Source organism: Ornithodoros turicata, chromosome 10 (genome assembly GCF_037126465.1).
Source record: "Ornithodoros turicata isolate Travis chromosome 10, ASM3712646v1, whole genome shotgun sequence".
In the NCBI taxonomy this organism is placed as follows: Eukaryota; Metazoa; Arthropoda; class Arachnida; order Ixodida; family Argasidae; genus Ornithodoros; species Ornithodoros turicata.
In genome coordinates, this window is record NC_088210.1 from 16183944 (window position 1) to 16201901 (window position 17958).

The window sequence follows — 17958 nt, forward strand, 5'->3', positions numbered from 1 at the left end:
GTGGCTTCTTTCACTGCTCTTTTGATGCCGAAGCGTGCCTTGGGCATTGAGAGAGCAATGAAAGCCATCCCTATAATTCGTTCGTTTTCGCGGCGGAATGTCCAAAAAATATCATGTGCACTCTCACAAGAACGACGGTCGTAGCTGTCGTCTAGCACGTTGAAAGAAGTCTTTGATCTGCACAACCTCTACAAACCCTTTCCTTCCTTCACAGAGCCCATAAGTGAATGAGTGATGATGACGTCGTTCCGTGACGTGTACAGCACCTGCCACAAGCAGCGCCGCGGCGTGTTAGCCGTTGGAAATGAGATCTCGCGGCTGCTCGCTACGCTGATACTGCGCCGAACTGATCCGATTACGTCACGCACAGGTGATCTCGCTTCCAAGGTCACACCTCACCGCTCATGGCTGGCTTTTGAGGACGTTTTTTCGTAGATTAAATTGCGCAGTGAGGAGAAAACTTTCAGCGAAACTATTTTCCATTGTCAATCCTATTAAGCTGCTTGATATTCTGAAGTCTCAGAAGTCTCAGTGTCAAATGTCAGATGTCAAGCTCCGGATCGGAGAACCATCCGCTTTAGGAATACTCTGTTTCTGCTGAAGGAAGTCTCGTCCTATGCTGACACTTCTTCTTCTTCTTCTTCTTCTACCAATGAGATAATGGCCGTGAGCCACTAAGGGAGATTGGCCAGGACAAAAGGGGTGTGAGATGTTTGTTTATGTCTGTGCAGTAATGATGGGGACTAAGGCCAAGTCGGATCCAAGTATCGGACACTTGACCAGGCGCTTTTCTTCTTCTTCTTCTTCTTCTTCCCACGACCTATACTAGGTTATTTGCCTTTTCCTTCTCTTCCTTGCTGCCATAACAATCTGTTCGGAAATTCCGGCTGCGGCTCAATCTTTTACTTGGACCTCATTTGTCCAGCTGAGTACAACGTTGAACGTTTACAACTTGTACAACCATATGTACGTTTTTGTAACTGGCATGGCTATAATAAAACAATGTCGATGAGAAGAAGTATGCCGTTCCCGTTAAGCCATGATTCATTTATAAGTGTGATGGACGAACAACGAAATGTTATGTAGTGTCCATACCATCGAAAACTCCCCACTCTCCAAGGCCGAAAATAAAGTTGTTGTTGTTGTTATACCATCGAAAAGAGTTGTTTGCTGGACTATAACAGTCCAGCGAGAGTTGGTTAGTTAGTTGTTGGTTGGTTATAGTTGGTTTGAAGTCTGAAGTCATATGGGGCATGGCACACGTGGGTTGAAAGACATATACAAAATACTTTCTCTTTTTTTTTTTTTCGTTTTGCAATGTTGTCTTTTGTCAATGTTTTGTTTTGTGTCAATGGTCATCTTGATTGGTAGAATAAGAAGCAGACATCAAAAACAGAACCACACACACAAACACACAAAGAACCTTCCGCGTAACCTTGAAACCGATTATCTCCCCCTAATGAACATGGCAGTCTCCCGCAGGTGGGTGCATAGTGATGTTTTCCACCCAAACATGGCGGACGCAAGGGCTGGGCACGCGCATACGCGTTGTCGGAAATGGTCCATTCCATAGCCCTGGCCAATTCCCATGGGAAGAAGAAGAACCATCGACTCGTGTCAGAGTGCATGGCACAAGCACGCGCGTCTGATCTGCCCCCTCGTCGAACCATACGAGCCAAGTTCTTCCTTTGCGATGCCAGTTTTGTTTATTGGAAAGCCCAAGGAGTCCACCACCGAAGAACACACTACTTCACCATCGTCAATCACCACGGTCTGCTACATCTCATTCACCGGTGCATGGATGGGTAAGCTGCCCCTCCCCTCCTCAACCCCCTGAAGGGAAGTTCGATTCGATTTGAGTGGACAGTGATACAGCCAAACATAGCCACTGTTTGTAAGAAGCACCTTCCAGTGGTGTATCCTGGGTCAACCACGAGGAATTAATGGACAGTTTAATGTTAAAATCTTGGCTGTTTGGTGTTGCATTGAAATCGATGAAATCTCAGTGCTCGTGCAGTGTCTCTCGCTCTGCACTGCGTTTTATTGATTTTATTGATAAGCAGGTTTCGTATTTACAGCGACACTCTTACCTAAATCAAAGGAAATCAGTATAAATGAATTTGAAGCCAGCCGTGCCACTCAGTGGCAGTATAAGACCCTGTGCCACTGTCTCTGCCACTGTCAGTAAGACCCTGTTAGTGAATTGATTGTCAGCAGCTTCCACTTGCATCGTAAGCGCTCCAGTGAACTCCGAGGCGAGGAGGTGGCGATCTCGATCGGGCTTGGCTATAGGCTAGACTAGACTGTGTTAGGGTAGACCAAGTCAACGATAGGTTCCTCTATGGCCCTGCTGAATGCCCACCCGCTCCGTGGCAGTGCTGGCATCAGACCACGTGTTTTCAGCTGACATTCGCGTAGCCTGCGGACTATACGTTATTTTCGAATCAAACTTCAAAATAAATATTGCTCATTTCAGTTCGTCATTTGCCAATATTTCCAAGCACGTTGGTACAAGTGCCATTTGCTGACAGAAGAACAATGCATCGGTCGCACTGCTATATCCCCTCCCGGGTTATGTTCTCACAAGTAGTCAAATCATCGATAAGATTTAATTCGCTGAACACGTTGCACCATATCCAAATAGCATAAATCTGTTGCACGCCCTTCCCTGGCAGCACAACGTACTGGAAGCATACGCGTGCATAGAGGCGGACAGGTACCTTTTCTCTTTTCTTTTTTTCTTGGCAGATCTGCAAAATAAAGCACTACTTTGGTAGGATAACGACCAGCCTCTTCCATGTATATTCTGGTGTTGTGACGACAGCCAAGACGCCAAAGCTCATGAGTCGCAGCCGAGGTGTACGCGTTTGGGAACCGAAATCGATGACGCAGTGGTGCGTTACGATGGGAAGTCGACGCCCGGAACGGCAGTCGTGATGCGTAGTTTCCGCGCTCGACAAAAAAACAGGATAAATGTTCGTGTCTCCGTGCTTTTGCAGTTCAGGCACGTGCGTATAGTGTCCAGAGGATTCCAGTGCAGGCGCGGTGCTTCAGACATGTACCGCGCCTATGAAGAGGTTTTACGGTGGCTATAGGTGGTAGAGGCCGGCGAAAGAACGCCGTGGGCATTGTCGTGCTGCTTCCCTGTTCGACCCGCAACATCGAATTCAAAAACATTCAGTTGCTATACAAAGCACACACGGTCAAACCCTTCAGCCCGCTACACGTAGCTACATCCTCTATCAAACTTGTTCGCGTTGTTGTAAATGAACGCAAGGTGTTGATGAATTTGTTGGCGATAGCGTTCAATGTGGGGGGCGAGGGTGGTATGCGTAGATCTATCTGGAGGAATCCCCTTAGACCCCCAGGGGTGGAGAAACCGCGACCTGCTTGCGGCCCAGTTGCTGGTGCCGCCCAGCGGCGACCAAGCGCACGACAATTCCGGTGCTTAGGATGTGTTGTTGTTTAGGTGCTTCAGGAGAGGTTATCCAGGACTTAGGCACGGCAAAAGCGCACTCTCTGCGTCGCCTTTCCCGCTCTTAATAAAATTTACAAAAGGTGTTTACTGTACTCTTCCCATGTGAATGCAACAAGACATGGAAAATGCGAGCTTTCAGTACATTACGGTTAAAAAGTAATAGTTAAAGATATTTTCAGCTTGTTCTACTGGTTAATTATTGCGACAGGCTATAGTTTAGATTTTCTTTGAAATGGTTTCAAATACGGCCCCTGGCAAAAAAAAAAAAAAAAAGACGACGAGGGGTGGTGGTCAGATGTGCGCCCTTAGGATTGCAAAGGTTCCCCACCCCTGCTCTAGCCATGTCCGGACCAAGAAATTGTGAAAAGTCTTCCCTTGCAGAATCAGTCTTCAGCGTTTAACTGCAATCTGCGCATGCGTTGAGAAGTCACGTGTCTATATGGCTTCTGATATAGCCAGCACAGGAACTTTCACGACGCTTTGTCGTTCGCTATTTCTCATCACCTGTAAGGATGTAATGTTCAATCTATGTGCTTGGGAGCTTGAGTATTAGTGATACCTTCTTTTTTTTACCCAGCGTCTGTCTGCCTGGGAACTGCCCTGGGTTACTCTTCACCAGCATCCACCAGCTTGAGCAGCCAAATCGTAGACGTCGACGAGGAACATTCTATCGTACTTCACCACGACGAGATGTTCTGGTTCAGCTCTGTCTTCCCAATAGGAGGAATCCTTGGCTGCATTGTGGGAGGTATATATACCAACAGGAACATGGGTCTTGGTTTCCCTGTCCTGGTAGCGAGAAATGGGTACCGTAGAAGCCGTAAATGAACGAACTGGGAAAGCGTATATCCATGTCTCTCTGTGCACCAAATGATCTGCTTGTTCTTAAAAGCCGAAATAAGATTGGAGGATTATCGGGTTATCGTTATCGGGTATAGCGTAAAATACGTAGCGTCGATTATACGCATCGCTCGTAACGCAGGCCCTACGTCGCAATACATGGGCCGCAGACCAACGCTGTATCTCTGTTCCGGAGGCTTTACCCTGTCCTGGCTGGGAATGTTCTTCTCGGAAACAGACGTCCAGATAAACTTTGGCCGCCTGGCGACGGGATTCTTCGCCGGAGTCGTTTCCATGGTTTCTCCTGTCTACATTTCCGAACTATCACCCGCTGAGAACCGCGGTTTTTACGGAGGCGTCGTGCAGCTTGGCATCGTCATTGGCATCTTTTACTCTTTCTGCCTGGGACGGTACCTGAGCTGGTCCCGGATAGCATTGTTTAGTATTGTGCCTCCCATACTGATGGTTCCCGTTGTCTACCTCAGCGTCGAGTCTCCCCGCTGGCTATTACTCAATGAGAAGTAAGTATCCTTGGCCTTGTATTAATCATTTTATTTGTGCCCAAGTACAGCCATAAGGGCCTTAGTGTTGGCGCTTATCACGACATATAACGAAACGTACTATAAAACACATCCTAAGCAAACATACATAAAGATATCACACACACACAGAAAATGTAAAACATTAAAACAAAACATGCGTTGCAAAACATACAGAACATAAATACAAATAACATTCAGAAATAGAGCAGTGTACGATACAAAACAACGCTTTATACCGATAGATGGTCATTATGAGTCATTCCCAGCGTATAATAAACCTCTACCTGTTTGTAAACAAATGACGTCAGTGTCATCATGACGTTGGTAGACTGAAACCGAAACAAATCTGAAGGGGAGGGCTGGGTTCCACGAATGGGCACTTGTTCGCTGCCTCCTACTGAAGAAAAGTAGGACCGAAGGTCGCGCCCCTTTCAGGGGTCCATCGTAATCCCCTCAAGACCGTGGCTTTCGGGCGCGACCGTGTTCGCATCCTAGCTTCGAGCGTACCAAATTGGTGGCGCTGTCAAACACACTGACGTCATTTGTTTACCAGCAGGGAGAGGTCCGAAGCTATATAGGGGCGAATAAGGTCGCGCAAGAAAGTCATGTTCTTGAGGGGATTACTGTGGTCCCTGAAAGGGACGCGACTTTCAGTCCTACTTTTCCCTCAATAGGAGACAGCAAACACGTGCCCATTCGTGGAACCCACCCCTCTCCTTACGATTTGTTTCGGTTTGTCTGTCTACCAACGTCATGATGACGTTTCGTGATGTTACGTGACCTTCTGACGCCATCCACTCAAACGTTGCCTGCCTGCGTATACTGTTGATGAGGCCCAACAAGGCCGAAACAGCTGTCTAGTACTGGCATGGCGATGTTTGAGTTACAAACATATTTCTCGGGTAGAGGTTTATTACATATAAGCGTAGGAGAGAAGTGACCTCACGCTTAAGGATACACTGGAGGTGGAGGAAAGGTAACAAGACGAAGGAGGTGAGTTTAACAGAGTTCGACAACGAGTCAAAGGATCAGATGGGCAATTTTTTGTTGTTTTTTTTTTTCAAGGTAAAATGATGGATTCCGAAGTGTAGCACGCGGAGGACAAATTGAAACTGCTTAACAAAAATGAAGAATCCAGCCGTGAATGGATCCACTTGTGAAGGAACATGGCGTCTGCATCTTTGCCTCGATTCCATTACGTGTGCCTTACCTCTCTCCATGAGTCGCCTGATTTGCCCTCCTATCGGAATTGCGACCGTCACAAAGTGACGTTGACTTCCCTCGCTCACTTACACGCTCTTTGAAGGAGGTGGAGGGTTTGTAGAGGGTTTGGAGGTCAGACGCTGCTCTCGCGCGCTACGGGATACCCGTGCTCGTTGTTTCTTTTCCGGAGTGCATGCTATATGTCAACACTCCATTGATTTATTCCGAACCCCCTTCACCCCCCTAATGTTCAGTGACACCACCCTAAATTTTTTCACGTATGTACCCCCTACAGTCAGGGGGTGCCCTGGGGGTGCATACAGGGGGTGCCCTTGCGATTTCAGCTTTAGACACATGTCGGTAATGATATGTTAAGCTGTAATGACGTAAATATAATAATGACCCCCCCACCCCCAATTTTTTCCAACACCCCTCCGTGCTTGGGATTCTGGATAAACCGCTACAACACCCCTAGGCGGAAGACGAGAAACTGAGGGGCATCTCGTAGCACACCACCTATGAGTCGGTATTCAATGAACTTGGTCGTCGATTATCGTGGCGGATATATAGCGGGAAAACGCTGTGTACATCACCTGTATCGAACCTTTTCGTTCGCCACTGTGAAGTATCCATATCGTGATAACAGCAAAAAAATATGTACGTCCGTGGAGGTTCCTGGACAGCTGTCCTAGAACATGCTCCGAACCATGGTTTCGTTTCCTTGTAATGAAGTAATGGAAGGACAACGACCTATTACAGGAAGCAAGAAGCTCTGTCGACACTCGAGCTTCTCCGCAGAGGCGGCTCAGGGATGGTAGAGGAAGAATGGATGGAGATTGAAAAGACGTTCCCCAGTCGCGAGACGCCCAAGAGCAACATCATCATGGGTTTGCATCTCCTGTTCCTACAGCAGTTCTCCGGTATCAACTCCATCATCTTCTACGCGTCATCGACGTTTCTCAGTCTAGGAATCCAGCTATCCCCTCATGACTGCAGCATTATCGTTGCCCTACTACAGGTATAAGCGAGCGAACGAGTGGCGCGCCTATAACGACCCATAGAGTCACTAAATAGGGGTACAGAGTATCGCATTCCTTTTCCGCGCCGTAGCCGCCGTTCAGTGTCCGCGATTGGACCGATCGTGTCACGTGGTTTCTCCTTCCAAGAACGCACCGTCCATGTTGGGTCCTCTCCTTCCAAAACCGGTTTCCACGGTTCCTAGGTGGCTCGTTTGCGCTGTTCTCCGGAGAAGGGGGGGGGGAGGGGATTGGCGTCCCGTTGCTACGCGACGTAGCCTCGCCGGATCCAAGATGGCGGGCTCACTCGCCAGCGTGGCTCAGTGTCTCTACTCTATACTCCTATTTAGTGACTCTATAACGACCCACACAACTATATAGCTCTTTCCCACTGACAGGTAATAGCCACCGCCGCAACTATCGACCTGTTGGACCTGTTGGGACGTCGCTTCATGATCATCACGTCGTCCTTTCTGTGCCTCTTAATGCTGATCCTTATGGGACTGACCGACGTATGGTTCGAGCAGGTAACCACGGACGAAGAAACTAGGTTCGTTCACATTATGAGGCCCATGCTCATAGCACTTTACATCGTTGGCTTCTCGATCGGCTTGGGGCCAGCTGTGTGGATCGCGGTGGTCGAATTGGTCACGTGCCGCGGCTATGGCATCCTCATGGGCAGCGTGGTTGGTTTCCACTGGGCCTGCGCGTACACGGTGACGATGCTGCAGGAAGACCAACGAGACGAGGTGCAGAAGGGCAGTTCAACGTGGCTCTTTTGTGCCACCAGTGTCGTCGCACTTGCGCTTCTGGTTCCGTTTCTTCCCGAGACGAACGGATTGACCCTAGAAGCTATTCTTCTGAAAGAAGTTCCAGATACTCCCACGCCAGCCGAGTACGAAGACCTTAGACTCCACGGTACGAGGCAGGGGAAGCTCTTCGGCGCTATTGGACCCGAAAAAGCAATGGACGAGAGTGAACAGGAGTATAGGTTAGGCGATAAGCCCTTCAGGTTCATCGACTTCGGACAAGATAAACAGGATGCTATCAAACCAGAGATAACTAGCGATGATATCGCGCGTGTTAAATTTAATAAGGTGGTGGAGGATAAAGTCGATAAAGCGAGTCGTACCAAGCCAGATCGGAAATCGTACGATATGAGACAAGATAATCAAGAAGACAAGAAGCACGACATCAAGCAGAAGGGAAAGCCTCAGTCTCCTGGTAAGAGTGGAGGCAATATGACACCCGATCACAAACGTCGAGGCAAATGAATAAATCGAATAAGTCAGTTGAGTAAATGTTGTGTTGCACGTTTCTGTCTTATCTCGTTTATCATCTTGCAACTATCTTGTGCGGGTGCAATTACACAGCAATATATCAATAACCATAGTTTCAGGAAGTGGAAATGCGTGGGGAAGAGGTGCGTTAGAAGAGGTGCGTTAGAAGAACAGCAGCGACTGGGTCTTCCCCTCAGCTTGGTTATATGCCACAAGTCCTAAGGATGGCTGTCCTTTACGTCTTAGAATCCACGATCTCACTATCATATCGGGATTTGATATGCGCTTTTAGACTCGTGCTTGACGTGATCTTACCCCCGACGCCCTTCCGCGACGGAAACAAAAAAGCAGTCACTCGGCGAACTTGTGGTCTACTTGGTGACTGCAGTTCATACGAAGCTAGAAGCAGTACAGAGTACACCTGGCGGGGACGAAAAGGACTATAGACAGGACAACTGCCTACTTGCAATTGAAAGGAGCTTAATATAATGCAACCTTGAAACAGCAAAAATAGGCCCAACAAAAGTCTGATAAGTCGCAAACAGTGCATCCACGCATTGATTGACTCATTGCAACAGGCATAGAGTGAGACTCGATCGGTTCGGGGCTAGACGCACGGATTGCAGTGCACTCTAAGAAAAAAGGGTGTGGAAAGGTGGTAACTTCTACAGCTATACGTCAACATAGCGTCTCATAAAGGGTGTAAACGGGTGGTAAAAGCAATAATCATGTATCCGAATTGCTATAAAAAGGCGTACGCCGCCCCCGCTCACCGAATCAGAAGCGGTAGCCCTATCATTCGTGGCAGAGAGTGAGCAGGTATATAGAACTTTGCAACATTTTAGGCACAAACATATATGCGACAACCATTACCTCCTAAAAGGTGTAACTATACTCCACCCTCTTCTGTAAGAGTGTAGGTGGGCTAGTTGCACATATGCACCGTGGACTTCATGAACTTTATGGTCGTGGGCAACAATGGACTTCATCAGTAGCGGGTGTATACCACGGCATCAGCGGATGTCCAGCGCCGATGCTGCCCCAAGACTGGACTGTACCAGAAAAGCTTTAACTACAACAACAACAAATTTATTTGAATGGCGATGATTGCGGAGTTTCATCACCATAGGGGCGATACTCTACTCCATCAACGCCCATTACAGTATGGTTAAATTGGTGCTTCTGCTCCTTTATTCCCCTACGGCAGACATGGTACCTGCTGTACTTCCTAGCTGTCATCCTTCTCTACAAAGTCCCAGAAGCTTCAATAACTGCTGCACTTCCACACCGCGCAACTTGTTGTCACCTTTCGGCAGGTAGATCACACGACGGTCCAAAGACCCTTCACTACACTAGAGTGTGAGGAAGAAGCGGCCATGTACACATGCAGTGACCATAGTGCAATCAAAGCACGACCTACTCTATACTAGAGACCGGGACAACTGGCGATCGCCTATGGGAGAGCCGGGTCATGGGATAGTTACGGTAGTGACCACTGCAAGCGCCACATAGCATTATTGGGGAGAGGGAATGACACTGTCACTCTTGCCACCGTCGTTCGTGCTACACTATGGCGTGCTAGCCCGCCATAGCTACACAGGCTGTTGCTAAGCACGCGCTACGCTTATTGCTTCGTCGTCGTCAACACAGCCTGCCATGTATTGCCGCGGTCTCGGCAAGTCACGTGGTAACAAATAGTGCGAGCTAGCGCCAAATCACATAGCCAAGCGGCGATTGTCAGAACTACTACCCCGGTGCTGGGAGTTTTGCGGATGGCCAGGTCTCTAGTACACGACCTTCTACTATACTAGTATAGAGTAGGTCGTGCTCTAGTATAGTAGTAGGTCGTGATCAAAGTCATAGTTATGCCATAGTCTAGTTAGTCAATTCCATAACCCTGGCCAATCTCCCTTGTGGCTAATGGCCATTCTCCATGGGAAGAAGAAGAAGAACCATTCGATCTGGTCGCGTGCTCATGTGTCGATCTCTCACCGCGACAGATAGAGGAGGACATGAACTTGAACAATATTCCCGCTGCCTCTGTTGTCCCCGAAGAGATCAAGCCAACCCTAAGGCACCTGAGCAGCGGCTACCTGCATGTCATGTTTGCCCCGTGGGTTGCAGTGTTGTGCTTGGGAAACGTCATGGCATACGGAGTGTCTGCCGAGCGCAGTATGCGCGGCTTTGACCCTCCGCCTTTCGACTTTGGAGATTCACAGTCAGAGTGGTTTACTTTCTTTCTGGACGCAGGTGCCATTGCTGGATGCATCCTAGGAGGTGAGCGTAAGCTAGCGAGGACGTCTGATAAGAGGGCATAGAAATGCCAAGGACACATGTTTTGCACATTCGCTAATCGCTGTGTTACATGGCAGTTTATGGCTTTACGTCACGGGACATGATCATTAACTATCCACAGTGGTTGGTTTGCAAAATTAATTTTGCACACATTAGGGCCCTTCGATGCGCACGGAAATCTCAGCACGTTTTAATGTCCCTCGCGGAAGGCATTATAGCAACTTGGGATAACCTACGGCAACCACACTTCGGCGGCGCAGTCTAACGGCCACTAGATTAGGGCTTCGCTTCCATAACCTAACCTAACCTAACCTAACCTAACCTCGCCTAAGTACCGGGACCAGATTAGGGCTTCGGTGCCCCCAACACAACCTAACCTCGCTAAAGTTCATCTAGGCTAACTTCATCTAACCCGATATCGGCCATTGCCAAACATCGCCGCTATTGCCGCTAGTAGAAGTGTCTAGTTCAGCCCCAACTTGTATACCATGCCATGAAGTTGCTGACGTCCTCGGCTGGGATCGAACCAGCAAAGTTGGAACCAGTAAGCGGACACGCCACTAGATGATCCACGGTTGCCGGTGCTCTGTTACATTCTGCAAGAAGGCTAAAAAGCAGTGTAGGCAGTCCCAAACTATATAGCTGCAAGTCATATATACCCCTCATGAGCGAAGTCATCATAGCCTAGGTCTTTTTCCAGTAAGACTTTTATCGTCCCGGTCAAGCCCTTTACTATTGGTTACATATCGAATATACAACGTATAGGCAAAAAGTATTTGCAATGCTTAAAACCTGGTTTAGTGCACGTATTAGATTAAGAACGCGGTAAGCGGCAAAGTGGAATACCCCATATTTACGTATAATATGCTGATGCGCGTGTGAAAAGCGTGCCTATATGCATAAAGAAGGAACGGTGTATTGCACTGTCGGCATTTGTGGGTTGTCGCACAGCACAGGTATTGGAAATAAAACTCAATCTATCTACAATGTATGTCTACAAGGTAAAGGTTCTAGATAGAAAGTGTAAGGTACACGTTACACTGTGCTGTGATTACTGCTGTATATACGGCATACAGAAACGCGTCCTATGAAATTGATAACAATCACACTAGAAGTCAAGCCCCCTTATTCACCGAACACGTCCTATATGCATACTGGTACTCTTATACTTTCTTTAGGTACCATTGGCCAGCTAGTGGGTCCAGTACACACCCTTCACCTGTGCGCTCTGGCATTTAGTGCGGGCTGGCTTTGCGTCATCCTTACTCGAACCATCTTCCTCTTGTACTTGGGTCGCATCTTGAAAGGCTTCAGCTGCGGAATGGTGGCAGTCTGCGCACCTGTCTACGTCACCGAGACCGTCCGGGCAGAGTTCCGTGGCTTCTTCGCGGGAACGCTGCACGTTGTCTTCAGCCTTGGGGCTCTCCTGTCCGTCATCGGTGGCCACTTCTTGAGCTGGAGACTCCTGGCTTCCGTATCGTGCGTGCCCGTTGTGGTCATATTCCTGGCTAGCAAGTACGCCATCGAGACGCCCCACTGGCTGTACCACGTGGGTCGAACGTCGGACGCTCTGGAGGCGATGTATCACCTGCGGGCGCAGCACACCGATGCTAGGGAGGAGTTTGCCCGGATGGAAGCGTGGTACATTTCTGGCAGGACCAGCGCTAGGTAAGGTGACCGTATTCCCTTTGGCCTCACGCGACCCCAAATGGGGGTGAGATGCATCAGAGTGAGTTTCTGGAAGTGTGGTAAATTGTGTGAATGGAAATAGCTTGCTGTACCGTCTCGCCATCGGACCATCACGTCTGCCCAGCGCCTTTTCGCAGGGAATAACGTTCGCTGTCACACGAACATTTTCAGTGGTCTTTGAAATGAATGACGATCAAACTGAACGGCAATCTAAACAGATGCACACTCTCTCAGAAAAAAGGGTATAGCAGTTACACCCTTTAGGAGGTAGTAGTTGTCGCATATGTTGTGCCTAAAAGGTTGCAAAGTTCTACCTGCTACCTCACTCTCTGCCACGAATGATAGATAGAGTTACCGCTTCTGATTCGGTGAGCGAGGGGGTCGTACGCCTTTTTGTATTTGGATACATGATAATTGGTTTTACCACCCTTTTACATCGTTTTTCATACGCTATGCTAACCTGGGTGGTACCTTTCCACAGCCTTTTTCTTAGGGTGCACAACAAACCTAAAAGAAGTGCATGCTCTCAGTATAACAGTTATTACGGTTTTTTGCATGTGGCTGGCGTTCACAAATTTACTTTTTGTTCCGGTATGCACGGTGTCGACATCACTCTTAAAAAACAGAACTTCACCGCATAGCACCCTCCTAGCCAACCATCATTCCGAATGACCTCGTTCTCGCCTCATGTTTGTCCTTTTTGTGACACTTATGCGGTACATAATTGTCACAAAAAGGCGTACGCTCCCCAATTTCATAATCGTTTGCATCTCGGAAGGACCGGAAGTCTTCGTGGCATCGGAAGTTGTGGCAGGGGCTTGTTTATGTTTACCCGAGAATGTCATGTGTACGGACGATGAATGGATGGATGGATACTGTGGCCTTTCCCATTGGACGGACGGACGGACGGACGGGCGTAGCGCCATCTAGCCTGTAGTGTGTCAACCTCTCAAAGAGCATTCGATAGGCCTGTGTGCTCTTACAACCGAACTTCACAGCATAGCACGCTCTTATACCCAACCACTGTCCCGAATGACATCTTTCTGTCCCCTGATTGGTTAAAAGCGGGAGACGTACGCGTCCATGTGTCACTTATGCAGTTACGTCAATTGTCACACACACACACAAAAAGGCGTACGCCCCACGCTCTCCACAAAGTAGGAATGACAAAGTTATCATTCTGTGCAACGGTTGACCTTCACCGGGCCATGAAGCTGTGTAAGTGCAGGGTGCGTCGAAATGTTCAATGATGATTCAAATGCATGTGTGGCAGCAGTACACTACCGCATATAGCACGCTCCTAGCCAACCACGATCTCGAATGATATCGTTACTGCCCTGATTTGTTGAAAACGGGAGGCGTACGCCTTTTTTGTGACCATTGTTAACAGCGTAAGTGTCACAAAAAGGGCGTACGCCTTCCGTTTTCAACAAATCAGGGCAGATTTAGCCATCTCGCTTTTGCCCAAAATCTTCTAATTACCGAATTTTGTATAATCTAAGAATATATTAACAATTAATATATTATAATAAATTTGTCATCTTGTATAGTCGCGTACTTTCTTCGAGAGGATGTCCGCATGGCCGTATAAGTCAACTGCAAAAACGACATTGAAACTGTTCTTATAGCTTTCTTTTATGTAAACAATCTGTAAGGGATAAAGATAAACACCCTGTATAGGTGGCATTGAGTATAGGGACCCTCGAACGAATTTCTCCCTCTAGCTCTCACGTCAGAGGGGAAAGGGAGTGAGAGAGAGAGAGACTCAGTCATTCTTATTGGTTCTAGAAAGCTAAGTGACCTCAAGAGAGAAACTGATGTTCTGAGGCTAGAACAAACAATTGGTAGAGCCCTGGACCGGTAATCCAGATGTGGGTTCGATCCCTACAGCTGGCTAACCTTTTCAGTGACTTTCATCCTTTCATCCTTCATCTAAGTGACCTCACCCGCGACTGCGCCTCCGGCAGATACACCTGCCGCGGTCCATGGTGTCAGAGTCAGTGCGGATCTTTCTCCCCCCCCCCCCCCCCGACACACACACACACACCTCGCTTTCTTTTCTCTTTACGGTGCGACCACCACCACCACCACCACGGTGCGAATTTTCTTCGCTCTGAAACTTGGAATGTAGGTTTACATCGATGCATTTGGGTATTTGTTTATTCAAAAGAAATACAAGCTTAGTCCAGGGTTTACTATTATTATTATTATTTTGTCCTTTCAGTCTGTTTTGGCGCACTATGTACTATGTCTCTTGTGGTCTCTGCCCCACAGAAACTCAAATCACCATCATCATTGTAGTTTCACTTAACCTTACCAGGTGGCGCCATCTCCCCTCGAGCGGACACTTCTCTAAAACTGTACACTGAACCCTACACTCTTAAAAATGAACTTCATCGCATAGCACGCTCCTAGCGAGCAATCATCTCAAATGATACCGTTATCTGCCCTGATTTGTTGAAAACGAGAGGCGTACGCCATTTTTGTGACAATTATGAACAGCATAAGTGTCACAAAAAAGGCGTACGCCTGCGGTTTTCAACAACTCAGGGCAGAAAACAATATCATTCGAGATGACAGTTGGTTAGGAGCGTGCTATGCGGTGAAGTTCATTTCTAAGACTGCACTGCAAACCGTTATCACTCCAGATTTGTCGAAAGAGCGGTATGTACGGCTTTTTGTCACCCACGTCAACGTCACTGCGTAGGTGTCACACAAGGGCGCACGCCTCCGATTATCACCAAAGGAGACAGGGGAGAACGACGCCATTTGAGACAGTGTTATGAGGTGAAGTTCTGGAGGCGTTAAAGGTACTATAAAGCTGTCGAGGTGCAACCTGATGTTTTGTGTGCCCTGAATTGTGTACGTCCTCAGGAGTTAAATGCCGCAAAATTTTCTCACATAGACGTTATAGCTCCCGAAAAAATGCAAATTTAAATCTACTGACAACACTGTGGCGAAGCAGACCGACGAAACGCCAACTCCGCCAAGTACGGCGGCGAAAATGTCTCATGCGCACGACTCTGGGCCAAACAGAGCGACGTACGATAGCAGCGCCACGGTGCTGGAACAAGGCCCAGGTATAGATGTTTAGCTACGGAGTGCAAGATTCGGCTTTTGTGTATTTTCTTTCACACGAATTACATTTTCTCAAAAGGTATTATTTGCAAATCCCAGCAGGAAAGCCATCTGTTTATCGGTCTCCTTGTTTACAGGGTTGCTTGACAAATTGAGGACTTCTTCCCACCAGGCGTCGCCCCGATATTCTTGACTGCGTTTTTATTTACTAATTAAAAATACTTAGAGTAAACTCCTGCGCATATTACTTGTTGTGCTGAACCTTTGAGTCTAGCACTCTCACGTCATGCTGATTGCATAGGTTGCACCTCGACTGCTTTATAGTACCTTTAACCATTCTCAACTCAAATTAGGCAGTTTCAGCAGACAGGTTGTTCCTGTCAACGTGAAGCTATCATACCGACCACAGCCAATCGCTGCGTTGTGCCACTCGGAAATCTCGCCTATTGATCAGTTGTGGTATTCTTTGAAGACCACAAATGTCGTCGCTGCAACGCGCGTACGTGACGCTACGCATGCGTACGCAATAGTCAAAGCCAAGTCAATCCAATCCGAACTTTCGCTCTCGGAACAGAACTTCACTGCATAGCACGTTGTCCGCCAACCACTGCCACGAATGATAGGGTTATCGCTTCCGATTCGAAGGGCGAGGGAAACGTATGCCTTTTTGTAGCAATTTGGATATATGATAATTGCTACAAAAAGGCGTACGCCCCTCTCTCTCTTCAAATCAGAAGCGATAACCCTATCATTCGCGGCAGTGGTTGGCGCACAACGTGCTATGCGGTGAAGTTCTGTTCTGAGAGTGTACTGTTAAAACAGAACTTCACCGCATAGCCCACTCCCAGCCAACCATCATCCCGAGTGATATCCTTCTGTGTCTTACCATATTGATAAGGTTGGCATGGTGTGGTTGGTTGGTGGTGGTTGGTTGGTGGTGTTGGTGGTGGACGATGGACAAAGACAGTGTCCCCCCCTGTTCCCTACTCGTTCCTGCTGTCCTCTTTCCATCTGTCCACATCTGTACCTATCTCATAGCCACAGTTGCTTCGCGGCGCTTCCTCTCTCCTTGTCTCTAGTCTACTTTGGCTGCGCCATATATATGCCAACCTTGACACGAAGCCCGACATGTATGAGCACTTTCTCTCCGCAGGGCTGTCACCTGTGCCGTCCTGGTGTTCTGCATACGGGAGACGTGCGGCTATGGCTACATCGTAATGAAATCTCCCAAGTTTCTCGAAGCGCTGACGGCGAGCGACAGCGCCCCGAACGTCAGCATCGTCGTCAGCATTGTCCAACTCATCCTTGCCCTAACGGCCACATTCCTCATGGACCTTGCGGGGCACCGGCCCCTCTTGATGCTCTCTGCGCTCACTGTCATCATCAGTGACTTCGCCCTTGGCATTATCAATTTCTTCGAAGTCAGCGGCAAAGGGTCTAACCTGCTGGCCCGCCTGTCTATGGCCTTCGTCGGTACTTTCGTGATCGGCTACTCCCTCGGTCTCGGGCCCATACCAGGCATTTTGGCCGCAGAGCTTGTCCCGCCCAGGAACCACGGACTCCTCACCGGGCTTGTGTACAGCACCACTTGGATCGCGCACAGCATTGTCAAGGTCTTCTTCCAGAGGGGACTTATGAGCGAGGCGGTGGACTTGTGCGTTATCGCTACGATCACGGCGTTGGAATTATTTTTGGCGATGTCGCTCCTTCCAGATACGTCCCGCCTTCGCCTGGAACAAATCGCTGCGCTGTTTGAAGGAGAAGCGAAGACACCAGCTCTGCCTCTGCTGAGTGGCGTCTCGCCCGCAGTGGCCATCCCGGCTCCAGTTGCGAGGAGGAGGTCTCTCAAGACGTTCTTCTTGAGGAAACTTTCCGCTCCTGCTCCTCCTGAAGCCGCGGAATAATTTGTTAACGGACAAAGGTGGTTGATTGGTTGACGAGGAGTATGAAGTGTAGTGTCCCGTCCAGCTTATGAGCGTCTCTCGACGCAAATGATTATGTATTGTGCCCAGTAGCTCGCAGCACTAAAGTAGTTAATATACTATAATATATATATATAGTTCACCGTGAGTTTTCATTTGCGCGAAGCGTAAAACGAATGCAGTTATTTAGAATAGGGGACCCAAGAGCTTGGGTGGCCCCAAGAGTCGGCAGACAGAACACAGTTTCAGTCACACCACGATGTCCAGCACCTAATGTTTTCTCAAACATGGTTAAAAATGCGTCGAATGTACACGTGGTCGGAAATGTTCTCACATGCGCTCATATGCATCCACTGAAGTCAATGGCGTCGCGCGACACCTGCACATCCACGTGCGACACTGAACACTCCTGTTCATGTCCCGGGCACAAAGTACTGGAACGATTAAAAGGACACTGTACTGTGTAAGGGTTGAGAGCTTCAATGTTTGAGCACGTGTCAGACTTCACGAACTGTCATTCATCCAAACGTGGCGTCTGTCTGGTTTACTCTTGTTGTGCGAGGGGACATCACGGCCTCGGTTCACCTCGCGCCAGCTGAATCTAATCGGAAATAT

At 48.3% G+C, this 17958-nt stretch overlaps 1 protein-coding gene across 1 annotated transcript; it reads left to right on the plus strand.

The window, feature by feature from the left end:
* The first annotated feature begins 1588 nt into the window (after nucleotides 1-1588).
* Nucleotides 1589-17485, plus strand: LOC135369734 (uncharacterized). Its single transcript, XM_064603251.1, has 8 exons — nucleotides 1589-1805; nucleotides 4056-4226; nucleotides 4461-4839; nucleotides 6823-7081; nucleotides 7478-8345; nucleotides 10268-10636; nucleotides 11833-12322; nucleotides 16575-17485. The coding sequence occupies exons 1-8, from the start codon at nucleotides 1589-1591 to the stop codon at nucleotides 17323-17325; spliced, it is 3504 nt and encodes a 1167-aa protein (XP_064459321.1). The 3' UTR covers nucleotides 17326-17485.
* The last annotated feature ends 473 nt before the right edge of the window (nucleotides 17486-17958 follow it).

What these genes read in the sequence shown, in the direction of transcription:
- LOC135369734 (XM_064603251.1), top strand. Translation starts at nt 1,589, where the DNA reads ATGGGAAGAAGAAGAACCATCGACTCGTGTCAGAGTGCATGGCACAAG. An exon ending in ACCCGATCACAAACGTCGAG is followed by an intron (nt 8,346 to 10,267) that starts GCAAATGAATAA and finishes CCTGGCCAATCT; the next exon opens with CCCTTGTGGCTAATGGCCAT. An exon ending in TCTGGCAGGACCAGCGCTAG is followed by an intron (nt 12,323 to 16,574) that starts GTAAGGTGACCG and finishes TTCTCTCCGCAG; the next exon opens with GGCTGTCACCTGTGCCGTCC.